Here is a 15,620-nt window from a genome sequence, read left to right as displayed (position 1 = left end):
AAGATGTCCTTAACCATTATGACTTGTTTTCATTGCCTTCTAGGGCCTCCCTGGTGGTCCTGTGTCACTTGTAAGTACATTTTAATCAATATGATAATGTTGTGTAATTGGCAGATCCCTGTAAAGTGCCATGCAAACATTCTGGCCCAGTGTGTGAAAGGGGACGAGATGTTGATGATAAGTGGGGTAAAGAGTTGAGAGATTGATTGATTAATCTCTTCTCTCCATTGTCATCATTCTGATATAGAATAATGAGGCACTTGGAGCTACTTTACAAATTATAATTGAGTCCTACTCTGCACTGAGGTCTGAGGTGAGTGCTGCAATAAAGAGCACAACACTAAAATGAACTGAAGTGTAAACTGGGTGCAAGACAAATCACATTATTGTAATTGCATATGTAAATTGAGGCAAAGTTACTAATCTTTTCTTCATGTCCCTCCCCTTTTCCCCTTCCTCCCTCTCTCTCTCTCTCTCTCTCTCTCTCTATGTTCAGACATACTCAGACGTGGAGTTCCCCATGCTGGACCAGGGAACCGAGATCTTTAAGACCCTTCACTACCTCAGTAACCTGATTTACAGTATCAAGAACCCACTGGGAACCCAAGAGAACCCAGCTAGGATGTGCCGGGATCTGATGGACTGTGAGCAGAGGGTGAAAGATGGTGAGGAAGCACCTGCCACATCGGCCTGCCGCAGAGCGGGTTACACGGACTCAGCATTACGTGAAAAACACTGTACCTGCATGGAAAATGTTCCTGTTACTTCAAGGCCTGTCTTTTTCATGAGTTATCACCACATTAGCTGTCAACATCCATGCTATCAGTTTTTGTAGTTGGTACTGTTGTATTGTCATTGTCATGTTAGTATTCAAGTATTTGATCTGTGTCTTCTGCCAGGTCTGTAGACTATGATGAACATTGTGCCATAATCCCTTTGTGTCATTTGTTGAAAGGCACTTATTGGATTGACCCAAACCTAGGGTGCTCAACAGACACGATTGAGGTGACCTGCAACTTCACTGGAGGAGGCCAGACCTGCCTGAAGCCAGTCACTGCATCCAAGGTAATGGCATTTAAGCGTATGTGAAGCTTATGCTAAAATTTTAGTCTATATTTCTTAATGTTTAAAAATGAACTTGCACTTTACTCTACAGAACTTACTGCATTGTTGTCACCCAGCCAACTAAAAGTTCGGATTTAATTTACTGAGTTTTTGTTACAGTGTATTATTTTTTTTATCTTTTTCTTTTTTAAGACATTAAAAATGGCAAACTTGTATGTGTCTACTGGCTTAATAAAGCATTATGTGAAAACATGCCCAATAAATCATCATATAATCTTTGGATATTACTTATAGGCTTTTTCATTCTCACTAAAAGCCCTTTCTATGTGACGTTGTAGTTGGAGATGGGCGTGGGCCTCGTTCAGATGAACTTCATCCACCTGCTGAGTTCAGAAGCGGTGCAGCTCCTCACCATCCACTGCCTGAACATGCCAGTGTGGGCAGCAGGACCCTCCAGAGCTCCGTCACCAAGCGCCATGCACTTCAAAGCCTGGAACGGGCAGATGATTGAAGCCAGGGGGCTTATCCAGCCTGACCTGCTCAAGGATGAGTGCTGGGTGAGTGCATGGGGCTAAAGATGGGAGACGGGTTGTAATTGTGGGATAGCACAGATGTTTTTAAAAAAAAAAGCTTTGTTCCTTTGGTTACCAGTACCAACCATTTTAGCTTCCTTTTTTTGGGGGGGGGGGATTCTACCCAGTGTTTTAGTATTGTGTGTTATTACACAGACTTGTGGATCGTTCCAGTAGCGTCTTATTCTCTGCATGTGTGGCCGGGTGCCACCCCACCTTTCCTCAGATGACAGACGGCCGGTGGCATCAGACGCAGTTCCGCTTCCAGACGCAGGAGCCCGGCCTGTTGCCCATAGTGGACGTGCTCAACCTCCCCAGCGCCAAGCCCGGCTCCAGCTACCACCTGGAGGTGGGTCCTGTGTGCTTCCTGTAGAGCACGCTGGCGACAGCTGCGAAGCCCTCTCCTCCCCAAAGAGCTGCACGCGCAGGAGCGAGCACTGCAGTCGCTGTGCACTCTGGATGGCGGGTCCAGAAGGCTCTGCTCTCCCTGCTCAAAGTCTGACTGCAGACTCCAAACATGTGGAAGGCGACATCCAGAGCATCCTGGGAGAAAACAGGACTTCTCATGCCGGGGGCTCTGCAGACAAAATGGCCTTTAAATAATGGGAAATGTTGAGCAGTCTGTCTTGAACTGTCTGAACAGTTAATTTATTCATGCAGTTGGGCTTTTGCACATGGTGTGAAAGCCAAGTCACAGGCAAAGAACAGGAAATCGTGCATATATTGGCATTTACAGTACTTATTTTGTATCATTTTGTTACACGTGGGTTTATGTATTTATATATGTATGTATATTTTCTGTAAAGTGCAATAGAAAATGGGGAGATTTTGTTATATAAAGATGAATCCTATATTTGGCTGGTCTAGGGTAGTGAGGTTTACTGTCACTCATATTGACCTTTTCAGGTTTGGTGCATGACTTTGAGTGTGCGTGTGCACATGCGTGCATGCATGTGTGTATATGTGTGTGTGGATTAATGGTCTGCAGCTCTCATTCTGGAGCAGGACCTTTGAACAGGATACATGCAAACATACACACACACACACACACACACACACACACTCCAACAACTAACTCATCAGGTTTAGTTCACAGTTCCGGAGGTGGATTCAGGCTTGAAAATGTCATTATATGTCTACCTCCAATCTCACATTTTTATGGTGCTTTAGGAAAATCAGCTCCAAAGAAATACATATGTGTCCTGTGGTTAAATTACTTTTGAGAGCAGGTCTGTGCTTACTTCCAACAAATGTCTATAAATTAAATGCCTTTTATATTTTAAAATGGAATATTTTTGTATAAATAGAAAAACAAATGGTGACCTTTTTATGCTGCCATATTTTAGCAAACATTGAGATGTATGCCTCATTTGTGCATATCTTTCAATTCTGCAAAAAGTCTGAAAGCTGACAGCTTTGTTCTTCTAGATGCAGACAAACTAAGCTCCTGTCTAACTATTCTCATTTAAACAGGCTGGGTTCCTTCTCATACTACTAAACGTGGTCCACATATAAGCCCTGTTGCCTTGAAAATCAAAAAGGGTCCAAAACTCAAAGACTCCTGTTAGCATTTACTACCATTAGCCCTGTCTGACTGCACATATGATCATTTGATCTTTGGCTTTCTCAACTGCTCTGAAAACAACTGTTTTTACAAAGATGCATACATGAAACAATAGTGTTACAATCCGGAATCAACAATAAACATGTTACCATGGAACTTTCTTTTTGAATAGAAGGGCAAACCCTACCCACTACAAGAACATATCCTTTACAGCTAGCTGGCCAAGGTGCCTCCATGGCCCTGATTCTTGTATGGTATTCAGTTCCATTTTCTTTGACCTTTTTTCCTTACAGATGCACAAAAAAAAAAAACATTTGTTTTGCAAATAGTTTTGGGTAGAACTATCAAGAGCCAATTTGTTTTACCAAATAAGCATATTCAAAAAAAAAATTGTGCATTTTGGTGTACATTTTAGGTTTCTCTGACTGTGTGTAGCTTACTATCCTTTTAGGGTAATTAAAATATTCTCTTCTGTGATGGTGTTGTTTTGGGTGTTTGTGAGTGTTCTGCTTTTTTGTTTGTTTCTCCAATTCCTACTGTTTTTATTTTATTTTTATTTTATGGTCAGAATACCTCACATGTAAATCATAAACCAAAATGTTTCTCTCCAATATGAATTTGTGAACAAATGTTGAAATCAAAGCCAAAATGAAGGATTATATTTCTAAATATTTCTCTGTCCTTTCACAATGTTATTGTTATTACCTCTGAATAAACAGTTGGGCCTTCAGTAAATCAGTTGAATCACATTGTTTTTCCAGCGAGGGCTGATTGGTTTCTTTAGTTGGTATTGTTACTAATAAACGTTTTTAGCCTTATTTCTGATAAGTAGCCAGCAGAGGGCACTATTGCATCATCTTAATAAATTATGCGCCTCATAAATCAATTCTCCTGTGGTAAGATTTATACTACATTTGTACGAGCTAGCAGCTGTTTGCTTTTTGTTTTTTACGTCGCCATGAGTGAGTGACTCCCTGAGTTCCTATCTCCAGAGGTATTGTACAGATCAAGTGCTTAAGGAAGATTCGAGAGGCCCAACAGAACTGCAGTACTCCCACCAGGATTAATTGCGGCTACTTCACGACCTGCTCCCACGTTCACATACGATCTGTGAATCTGAGCTCGCACCCGCACAAGAGAAGTGTAGCTGTTAAAGCCGGACACGGTAGTCAACGCTCTGACAGCAGTGTTCATATTGAGATATGGGAAACACGAGAAGATATTGTTTAGCACTAAATTATTTTAGTCTACAAGGTAGACATTTAGATACCCGTGTGAAAAATTCCTTTTGATATGGGAGTCCTGGCAAGATTACATTTTAGATCTTGGGTTTATAAGTCTTTTGCTATTTGTGATTTTTGCAAGCTTTATACCAGAAGACCTGTCCACAGTAAGCCTTTGAAGCGTAATACTTCTATCCTAGAATCAGCGCTGCCCTTACCAAACTGTCAAAAAGAAGCGGAAAGCGACAGGTCCCGGGCTAGATATCCGTATAAGAAGACTGATTCGAATAGCTTCGAGCCCCCTCAACTCAACATCAGGGAAACCATGGACACCGTCACAGTCTGGAAAAACACACCATTATCCAATAACTCGTTCGGCAGGCATTATTGGGTACTGTGCTTCCTTTCCTGAACCCTTTTTTTAAATGAAATGCACCATCCCGAGCGACGCCACTGCTGCATATCCTGGCCTCCGGTGTGCGCGACTGTGGGCGAGCACGACCATCTGTCTGTGGGTCGCCCCTCCAGCGCTGCGCAACGTGATGGGAATACGCAATGCCTAGAGCCTATGCCGTAACGGTGGCCAAAGCACACGGAACACGCTGCCACACTTGGAGCTTGGATTTTTGTCAGATAAGAATAATGACCTTCACGTGTCCTCTGTCAAGCCGCTTTATTGAGTCGATCAATTATACCCTGTTTGTGGCGGCTGTACTGCTGCATGTTTAATCAAAGAGAATTATGTTTATTAGTCATTAAAATATGTAAAGCGCAGCTGGAACTATTGCGCTGACTGTAAATCTATACCAACATTTTTAGAAAATGTGCTGCGAGCAGATATTCCAGCAGGAGGCACGCAGGCGACAGAGCAGGAAGCGGAGATCCGGCCAGTTCTGCTCTCAACGTGGCCGCGTCCCAGATCCGAGTGACGTTTACACCATCTACAAGTACTGGTTTGAAAGGTTGTTTCGCATTGCCTGTGGCGCCGACGTGTATGCAGCTGATACCGACAATCCGGTCGGCGGAGGTTTTTTGGTTTGGTTTGGGGTTTTTTTACAATTTTTATTGTATCAATTATCTTCAAAAGCTTTTCACGAGGCGGACGCATTTTATCTATTTTCAACAGGACGCTGAAGTTTTAAAACAAGCCGCATATTAATGGATCTCTAGAAGCCTCGCCATGATGTTTTCGTTTCTTTCTGAAGCATTATGGTCAATTTGATTTTTACAGATTCGTGCTGCCCGCTTTACGGAATCTTACACTACGTCTTACGTCCACTGCCATTCCGCTCTACCTAAAACTTTAAGACCTCACACACCCGGCAAAGCTCATGCATCACACTTCCTGAATAGAGCTCCGGCTGGCGACCCAGACACATAGTGCCCGATGTAGAAAAGAAATTAGATGTGATGTCACTTAGGTGCCTTCACAATGGGATGAAGCTGATGTTCCCTGCAGGTGTCTTTCTGATGAAAAACGTGCCCTCTTAGATGCCCTACCGAGAGTAGAAAACACATCAAAACGCACTTGCATCAGAGAGAAATGAATCCCAGTGAAGAAAATGAAATACGGAGCCTTACGGTCTCCCCTACAACATGCCCTCTAGGGTAGACAGTCTCAAAGTGGCAGCTGTAACAACAGTCCAGGGAGTCCTGCCAAATCATTTTGAAGATTTTGAATTTACCTCTCAACCCCTGCTTAGATACAGGTGTGGCCATTTCAGCATGCACGATGCATCATAGCTTTTGCAGGCTGGTGGGGGGGCCCCCTTTTTATTTTGTCACCACCACCCTTCAAACAACATGAGTCTGCCATTGGCTCCAGATCTTTCAGTGAGGGGAAGAGGTACTGCTAACCTCCTAAAAGCACCTGACACAGCCACACTAGGGCAAACTCGAGGCAAGATTAAATCAGAACAAATGCCAAAACTAATGCGGAGGCTGAAAATTTAATTGCATTAAATAATCGTCATCATATAGTCAGTTACAGGTGCATAAATAGCAACATACACCAATGCACATTACATAACTTGTATTCCTATTATTTCAACATCATAGGAAAACAAATGTGTAAGGTTATCATAAAAATGCTGTAATATGTGTATAGCGGTTTTCTTTTACAATAACTTTAGCTTATAGTATGGTGTCGGTTCATCTATGTGTAGCAGTATGGAGGAATATGCCAACAAATTACACTGTCCTCATCCCTGGTCTATTTACTAGCATCTGTTCCTGGTATAAATACAGTATGATTCTAAAACATTCTGAATACAAATATACAAATATACATTCACTTGCCGCCTCCAATGCCAGCAGCATTAGGGAATATTGTCCCCTTTTTTTAACCACCATTGCACATGATTATTGCTAACAGGAGTCCTGATATATTGCTTACTGTGCATCTATTTCGGTAGGTACATCTGTTTGCAAAGGAACACGTAAATTCAGGGAGATTGAAAACCTCCTTTATTTCTCCTCATTTCCTGATGGCAAATGTGCACTCTTGAGCTTGACAGATGACGAACTCTATGGTGAGAGTTTTCTGAGCACCAGCATCATCAACCAGAAGTAAAAGAGATGTCCGGCTTGGTCAGAGCGTGTGCCACCCCGAGCCGACACCCACACCCACACCCAGCCCTATGGGCCAGACCAGACGGAACGTTAAACGTAAAAATCGGAACAGAAGTCTTGCGGGCCAAGGTGAAGAAAAACTGGAGCGATGGTCTGCGGAGGGCAAAGGGCACTGTCAAAGTACAGACCACCTAGAAGAGAGACATGGCGGGAAACAGGTAAGACGCATGTCTGAGGGTTAGAGTTCAGGAGATGGCATGAGACACATACTGCACGGATGAGGAAGAGGATGCCGGGTGGATGCTATGTGTGTAACTAATAATAAAGCTTACATTACAAATACTGAGTGGTACAAAATACCTGATCTACACTGCAAGACAAACTCAACCTCTCTAGCTCATATTGTTTAAATGGAGCCCTTGTGTAGTGCAAAAGAACCTAGTCATGAACCAAGACTTGGAAAAATAAACATTTTATTCTTTCCTTTGAAACAGTGCAACTGTTTACAGTGCACACCAGCACACAGCCAGGGGAACAGCCAACAGCCAAAAAAATTAAATCACAGTCTGTCTGTCTGTCTGTCTTTTACCCTTATAATGTATAGCGAGGACAAGGGAAGTAGAGAGGGAGGGGGAGGGGTCGAATGGAGAACATGCAGGGTAGAAGTCTATCCCCTAAAAAAAAAAGAAACAAAGCCTTAGAAAAAGGCTGCATGTAGAAAATGGAGAATTATGATGAGCAAATAAAAATACAAGAGTGACTTAAGGATTAAGAAATGATGGTTCAGCATTTTGGGACATTTTTCACTGGACTCTAGTGAATTTACCGATATTTTCTTTTCGTCATTCTCCATCTATACCTCTCTGCATGCAATTTAAAGATATTGAATAGGAGATCGTAGTTTTAGCATAGCGTAATGATGAAGTCAACGGGAATGCCTAATTTTGCCCAATTGTTATTAACAACTCTTGGTTGTTTTTACTTTGCAGTATTCTAAAATTGTAAGCTCTATAGATCACTTTATAAACTCTATAAATTTATAGACTTTAAAGGCGAGATCGTAGGGGACACTCCATCAGCTTTGTTAAACGTTGCTTTCTATTGTTTCCTATTCAATTCCATTTTGTGCCAAACAAAGTAAACCAATCAGAGAGGGGAGAAAACAAGAAGGAATATGGTACTGATGAATTCACCTCAGTCTGGGCAAGAGGGCAAAAAAGGAATTATCTGCCCAAATGAGTAATGAACACACTATAAGATGAATAGATGTGATGCATACCGTATGGTGGTGGCACTACTGGACCATAACCATAAGGGGCATAGCCTGCAAGTGTGTGGGCACACACAAAATATATGTACATAAATTTCAAATTATTTTTATTATACATCAAAATTCATCTTCAATGCATACAAATACAGGGAACCTATATTGGTTCTAGGCTGTTTGACACAAAGGTACTGAAGAGCTTTACCTGGACTAAAGTAAGCAGGAGTAGTAGGTAGAAGGGGAACTAGTGGCCTTGGTATTGTCACACTTCTCTTCCCTCTAGAAAACCCATTTGCTGTGGTTGGATTCACCTAACAGTGAACACAGATGCACATGTAATGTTTACAACATGCTACATTTTGAAGAGTGCTTGGATAGGGGGTAGGACCCATATATGCTGGGTCAGTTACCTTCATGTAGGGCCTTTTCCTTTTGTTGCTGGTAGCACTGTTTGCTGAGAAGAGCCTTTCTATCGCTGCCAGAGCTGCGTTTGCCTTTGCGACCTTTTTACTAGGTCCGCATCCTCGGAACCTCTGTCCATCCACTTCCACCTGCCACAGGAAGACAGCAGGCGTAAAGTGCAGCACCTCAGAGCAGGTGGCTCATTGTACATACGATCATGCATTCATTTGAACACTCGGTCAGAAAATTAAATACCCCTCAGAGTGTCAAATATAAGCAAGCCATGCCCACCACATATGGAGAATATAGATGTTATGGTCTCATTTGGTCTCTTGTTTTTAAATGGTATTCTGTGCATTAGCATTGGAGATGCAGTGAAAATGCCCAGATAGTGTGTCAGATCCCAATGTGCTAAACCATAGAGTTACAGGATACAGCCTTTCAAATCAGTATTCAGCTGAGAAAACCTTTCATTCAATGTACACCAAAGTCTGATAACATTAGAACCTTTTGTTAGAAGTTTCATTCCGGATATACTGCATTTAGAGATAGGTTTGTGGAGAAATGTGGGGTGTGGAGAATCATTGTACCTCGATGATGAAGCGCCTCTGTTGGCTCTCACCATTCTCTGTGATGAGGTCATACGACAGACCTCTCCTTCTCTCATTCAGTTCCATTACTGGGTTTTTACCCCTGGCTGTAAGGACAGGACCCTGACTCTTAACCTGAAAACCCAATAATACTATAAATACGAATATAAACCATTAATGTAAAATGTTATATACTTGTCCAAGTGTGTACAATGTTCATGAAGTCCTAAGATTCCGCGTTTCCTGATTAAGCGTTTATGCTAGATTATATACACAGCTCAATGGTCTAAATTGTTCAATTTAACGATTAGTTAACTCATTAGCTATTCGGGTTTATAACACATCCTAATTATTGTTCCTGCTGTTGTGCAGCTCGAAGAGGGAGACAGTTTACCAGAGATGCCAAACATGAACAGAACAGAAAGTAGGAGTATGTGAAACCAGTAATCATTTTGACTAAACTACTTACGTAAACTGTTCTGGATATGGCCAGAGGTCATTTGAAGGCAAATATTGCACACTGGCCATGCTAACTTGCTGAAAGTGAAATTTAAGAACTTATGAAAGTTAACATTAGCGAATCTCTGTTACCTTGGTAGAAGGGCTATTTGTAGAGTTATTAGTAGAGCTTGTGGACAGAGCCTGCCCCTTGTCCAAACAATCCGATTTGTCCTCAGCAGTCACTGAGCCAACATTAGTACCTGAGACTCCAAACGTTATTATTATCATGTAGATGTTATATGAATAGATTAAACTGTTATCTATATAAGTAGTGAAGGCTCATTAAAAAGGCAAGGGATAATAAAGATATGCATACTGTTGATAACTTTAATCTTCTTGCTTCTGGATTCTTCTAGCGTCTCCTCCTCCCAGTGTCTTTTCTGAGATGTCCCTGCTACAACCCACATTTTCAAATAGAAATAAGTTCTATAAACCACACATATCAATAAAAATAAATAAATAAATAAATAAATAAATAAATAAATAAATAAATAAATAAATACACCAACCTTCTCCATCTGCTGATTTTGGCTCCATTAGGGATTTAGGTGGAGAAAGACGATCCATCTGTAGGAACTTGTGAATCTGGCCAAAAGCAACTAGCCTTAACGCATGCTAAAAAGTACATTATATTCGGTTACAGTTATTTGCTGACTTTACCTACCACATTTACATTCAATTTTTCCACATAGCATGTTTTCCAGAACAAGAGATTTACAACCTGTGCGGTCTGGGTAAGAAGCTCTGCTTGATCGTTCATCATGGCCGTCAAAGTGTCCTTCTGCTCTTTTTCACACGGATCATGCAGTCCAGGACCACCTGAAAACAGAAGAAACTGCAATACCTGCAAGACACAATTCTTAGCTTACTAATGATCTTGTGTTAGCCTGATAGCACTTACCTGGAAGCAAGATGCCTGATGAAATGCACCCCAAGACCCTTCGGAGAGCCTCGCTCGGACCCACCGGCCTGTAACTTGTGGCGATGGCTTTCTCGCAAATCAGCTCAAGTGGCTGGCAGGAGACAGAATGCATAGTGTAGCACCAATGATGATACATGAAAGAGCTCCTCTGAGGCAAAAACGAAGGTCTTAATACCCACGCCACAAAGTAAGGAATAACTCAAGAGAAACTGAAAACCAGGGAAAACCAACTCGAGTAGCTCATTTTTTCATAATCTGCAGCAATAGTTCCAAGGTCTTTGTTGTGACTCCTTAAGACTGAACCATGAGCTAATTATAAGAGTATAAGAATATATTCTGCATAACCCATTTCCTTTCTAGTTACAAGACCTTTGCACAACATTAACAAAGTGTCAAACTTGTATTTTTTTAAATTTTCTTACAATATCATGTAGCTTTATTTATCCACTGCATTAACTTGATAAGTATCGTGAGAAAATTCTTGAAAGCATCGCAGCCATAACTGTCCAGAGAATATAACAGTGCAGCTCCCATGACTTACCCATCCTTTGAGAGGTTCCCAGGCTGGCCTTTTGTTGCATATATCCCTGAGAATTCGCAGAACTATGAGACAGGACTTCTTACCGCTTACCCTGACCTGAAGAAGCCAGACCAACACCTCAGTGGAAAGATTTACAGTTATCAAGCAAAAACCTTATTCCAAAGTTGGAGGACATGCAGTTCACAAGCAGGAAGAGAAGATGAAGGCTAGAGAAACAATAAAGAGTGTTTCAGCGATGAGTGCCTTAGTCATTTTGGGTCATTCAGAGGAGAGATGAAAGTTGTCAAATTTTGCAGCCCAGTGATGTGCCTATTTCTTCAAATCTAATATCAAATTGTTCCAAGCTGTGAATGGGTTCTAAACTTTATTTGCCTGTGTCAAAAATAACAAATTGTGCAAACTGATGGCCGACCTGGAACCATTTGGCATGTCGCAGAGAGGCCAGTGCAAGCAGGCATCTCTGCGGGTCCAGCAGATCAGATGGATCTTTCACTTTTGTGTTTTCCACTGGTGAGAAGAACAGAACAGGACAGACACAGACAACAGATTTGCCATGAGCTTTTCTGTCAGAACATGCTGGCAGAAAAGTAGAACACTACAGTTAGGACCCCACTGATCTGACTGAGTTAAAAGGAAGTGAATAGATTATTTCAAGCCAGTTAAATTTAAAAAAAAGCCTCATGGGAACATTAGGATGTTATTTTTACCAACTCAAGATGCAGATCAGCGGTTTGGGCAGTGAGCAGACCAAACGTGTTAAAATGGGGAAGAACTAAAAATACTAGCATGAGCCAGGGCCAGACGCGAGAGCGCAGTGCACCTCAATCAGCATATGGTTCATCCAACCAAGCGTCTATAGCACTGCTGGAAGCACAGAGATTTGACCTTTCCCTTTTCTGTTGTTGCTGTTAAGCTCCATGCTAGTATTTTTTGTCATGTTGGTCAGATGTTTGTCATCCCAGGAAGCTCTCCTGAGAAAACCAACATTCTAACCAGCCTGACGGTGTGATCATTAGAGACGCGTGCTGAAGGTGCCGGGGTATTTGTTACAGTGACCATCATAACATGGCAGTACAGACCAAATGTATTAACACTGCCCTCCAGAAATATATAAAGATACCCTTATAGCATGTGTGCAACATTCACAAACAAAAAGCTATTATAGGCAAAATGATGGGGAATTCAACAGCGAGAGAAAATAAAATATCACACTGCAACTTTCGATTTCCTTTGTTTTAGAAATTCCAAGCACAGAGAAGGATAGAGAAGGGAGACTAGGACAGCAGAGGGGCCCGGATTCCACACAACCCCTACACACACCAGCTGCTGTAGCAAAGCAAGCAAGAATCCGGTAGCAACGGGCAAGGCGCCAACAATGGGCTCGGATGTTGAGGTGACTTATCCAGAAGCAGTGTGAACTTCCATTCCTTGGTTGACTAGAAAAAAAAGGTTAAAGGCACCAAAAACACTTTATGTATTCGTGAGCAGGGAGAAACCACCGAATGATGGTTTCAAAGTGCAACACTGCATGCGGTCCTTATTGCAACCTCAGAAAAGAGGCCCGTTCATGATGCGCCAACTCCGTGGCTGTTACCTTGGCCTTTCTCTGGCTCCTTGTTTTTCATCTGCATTGAGGTGAGAGTGACCCTGAGAAGCACATCAGGTCTGCTGCTTTTGAATACGAGAATAGCTGCCTCTGGAATGCATGGCTGCACCGTGTGTCTGTCCTCCGTCAGTTTCTGCAAAGGGAGAAAGAGAAGACGCCACCACATGTAGCACATGGACACGCAACAATCTCATGTGCCAAAGTTCCAATGTTACCTCTACCACCTGCACATTCTTTAAATATGCATTGGTTATACAATGAACAGCACTATGTAACATAATATATTATGAAGTAAACCTTGTTGGTGAGTTAATACAAGTAGCTTAGCTATCAGTTTAAGCTTTTTAAACTTAATACTAAATGGCTTGTGGCTTTAGCTTCTAAAATGGGATAAAATAAAGTATTGCAGATAGCAAAGTTACCATCTGTTAAATTTGCCTAGTTTAAATGAGCTGGTAAGTTTGTAATAAGCTCATTTTGCTATAGTTTAACTACTTCCAGTGAAGAGTAGCTGATAACTTAGTTAATTACATTTTTGGAGCAGCTTCCTTCAGCACTGACTGTGAAAATCATTACTGGAGCATTTCAGACATGTAGGCTATTTTGAGAGGGGCCATACCACACTTCAGTTTCAGTCTAGCTTTAAAGCAGCCAAAAGCCCATGAACACCTAATCAGAAATGTTCTACATAACGTTATCCAACCTGCAGCTGTAGGGGCAGGTTGGTACAGATGGTTAGAAGCAGCTTTCTGGTGGGCTTCTCTCGACACAGCAACACCAGCTCCAAGTCCATCATCCCCTTGATGAGGAGGCCCTTGGACACTGATCCAACACGTACCACACCAACCAGTGGCCCACCACACCTGCACAAATGCCATTGGCACCACATGGACAACCAACAGTGCAGCTATATCCAGTCCAAGAAAACTGATCACATCTGATGTTATCCAAAGACATTTCTGATCGCTGAGTACATATAACTTGGCAAACCTTCTGGAGGATTATTGTGAAAAACTGTAAATTTACAGCCTTGTGATCAAATAAGGACTGGATACACATGATTGAAATGTGTGTGTAAGACAGCCTGAAGAACTTACTTTGGGCTGGGTTCTGCAGGGTCTGCAGGTATAACGGAACTGGCTTTGGCGGAATTACTTAGCCAGTCAGACACATGCTTAAGTCCGCCCTCCACAACTGACACCAGGGATTGGACAGCCTCCAGCTCTTCAGCTGATGGGTAGACAGCTGTGTGTTTCGCCAACATATAACGGTCATCGCTAGCCAACGATCCAGGAGAATTCTAAAGGAAATACAGTAACACACAGATCATGTGGCACAGGCACAATATTATGCAATTTAATGAGACATGAAGGTCTCTTAATGAATGAAAGCATATTTCATGGTACTATACAATGGATCTGTACATTCTGTAGATTGTGTACATATATACTCAACCATATACATTGTACATTGTGTATATAATCATAATATACATATATATTGTACATACATTATTAATATATTTTGTACATACATAGAATATATATATTTATCTGTATATATTTTTTTTTCTCTATGCACCCCTGGTTCTCTTCCTCAGTTTGGACAGAGCACTCTCCACCATTTCACTGCGTGTTGTACTGTGTATGACTATGTATGTGACAAATAAACCAAACTTGAAACTTGAAACATATGTGCATATGTGTGCATTAAACAGCAGATGTACACAACAGCTTACATCAGAGGTCTCTTCCATTGCAAATTAGACAGTGGCGATCAGGTCTGTACCACAATACAGTTGATCCAGTCTTCATTTATCAACTGTTCACCTCCACTTCAAAACTTCCTCATGCACTTTTGATCCATTTAGAGAACTGGAAAAATCGAACTCGCAGTAATTAGGAATAAAACACTTCATGCAGAACATCACCCCCCACACACACAATATGGCACAAAGTTCGTAGATCTATACTGAGACTGGTGAATTGTCTGAGATAATCAACTCTCAATTAAGGCTTGACGTACTAAGGTTTTTCGTAGCTACAGTTAATAAACGACTATGGCTCATAGTCACAAAATATGTCAACAGTTCACGCTTAAAAAGGAGGCAAGGTGAGATCAAATTGCTTATCATAATGTCAGAAAAGCTTACGTTATCCTGTACTATAACAAACAGCCTTTGCTGTATTTTCTCCAAAAAAATACAAAAGTATTTCTGTTAAATGTACAAGTAAAAAGTTCAATTCGTAATTACACTGCCCTAATGGATTTGGAAGCATCATTTAGCTAGATACGTTTGTTCCTAGTGTATCTGCTCGAGCTAACGCTCCTAACCAGCCATCTCTAGCTGCTGTAGTTGACGTTCGACACGGACAAACTCCAGCGTACACGGGCAAATGTTGGGTTATTCAACAAACCACACATTTTTTCCTGTGGTCAAGAGGCGTACATTGATATGACCGGAGCAAGTTTAAAAACGTAAAGTGGTGGTTGTTTGATTTATAAATCACGCGCTTTCACGGAATGCTGCAGCGTTGACTCACAATAATTAGGAGTTGGCAAGTCGACTAGCCAGGTTTTGCAAATCGCTACCGAACTACCGTTAACCCGTGGCCGCATACGGAAGGTCTGTGTCATACATTTAGGTCTGCTAAACACTTACCGGTTTAGTACAAAGGAATAAATGCGCAAAAGCTGAAAATGTCTCTTTATCGGCGCAGGTGACCAAGCGAAACATGTAATAAATATGCTACATTATCGCAGACTGGTGCAGTGGGCTGCTTGGTATTGCGCTCC

The 15,620-nt window shown here is 41.7% G+C and overlaps 2 protein-coding genes across 14 annotated transcripts in view; one reads left to right on the top strand and one right to left on the bottom strand.

The window, feature by feature from the left end:
- Nucleotides 1-3,936, top strand: part of col27a1b (collagen, type XXVII, alpha 1b) — a 53,188-nt gene extending 49,252 nt beyond the window's left edge. For 8 of the 10 annotated variants that reach the window (XM_081713990.1, XM_081713996.1, XM_081713991.1 and 5 more), the window contains 6 exons: nt 44-70; nt 248-313; nt 497-665; nt 956-1,065; nt 1,404-1,622; nt 1,864-3,936. In XM_081713990.1, coding sequence (XP_081570116.1) covers nt 44-70; nt 248-313; nt 497-665; nt 956-1,065; nt 1,404-1,622; nt 1,864-2,010 — 738 coding nt within the window. In that variant the 3' untranslated portion in view covers nt 2,011-3,936. Of the gene's footprint in view, nt 1-43; nt 71-247; nt 314-496; nt 666-955; nt 1,066-1,403; nt 1,623-1,793 lie in introns of those variants that run through there. The other 2 variants (XM_081713994.1, XR_014123727.1) reach the window with 2 other exon arrangements.
- Nucleotides 3,937-6,354: 2,418 nt separating this feature from the next.
- On the bottom strand, nt 6,355-15,617 carry LOC113572941 (spermatid perinuclear RNA-binding protein-like). 4 transcript variants are annotated; one of them, XM_027002913.3, is made up of 17 exons: nt 15,487-15,617; nt 14,563-14,698; nt 13,922-14,124; nt 13,528-13,687; nt 12,813-12,957; nt 11,631-11,725; nt 11,219-11,314; nt 10,657-10,768; nt 10,477-10,574; nt 10,265-10,370; nt 10,072-10,149; nt 9,846-9,961; nt 9,255-9,389; nt 8,673-8,813; nt 8,468-8,573; nt 8,275-8,319; nt 6,355-7,186 (listed from the first exon to the last, which is right to left on the bottom strand). In XM_027002913.3, the coding sequence occupies exons 2-17, from the start codon at nt 14,578-14,580 to the stop codon at nt 7,086-7,088; spliced, it is 1,755 nt and encodes a 584-aa protein (XP_026858714.2). In that variant the 5' UTR covers nt 14,581-14,698; nt 15,487-15,617; the 3' UTR covers nt 6,355-7,085. The 4 variants fall into 4 exon arrangements, with proteins under 4 accessions (XP_026858714.2, XP_026858715.2, XP_081570125.1 ...); XM_027002914.3 differs by having other exon boundaries at nt 9,846-9,955; XM_081713999.1 differs by lacking the exon at nt 6,355-7,186 and adding an exon at nt 7,208-7,669.
- Between the last annotated feature and the right edge of the window lie 3 nt (nt 15,618-15,620).

The sequence above is a fragment of the Electrophorus electricus genome, chromosome 5, assembly GCF_041902795.1.
Source record: "Electrophorus electricus isolate QZ-2024a chromosome 5, ASM4190279v1, whole genome shotgun sequence".
NCBI lineage: Eukaryota > Metazoa > Chordata > Actinopteri > Gymnotiformes > Gymnotidae > Electrophorus > Electrophorus electricus.
The sequence above is the reverse complement of the archived record's forward strand: the minus strand, read 5'-3'. Positions and strand labels throughout refer to the sequence as shown.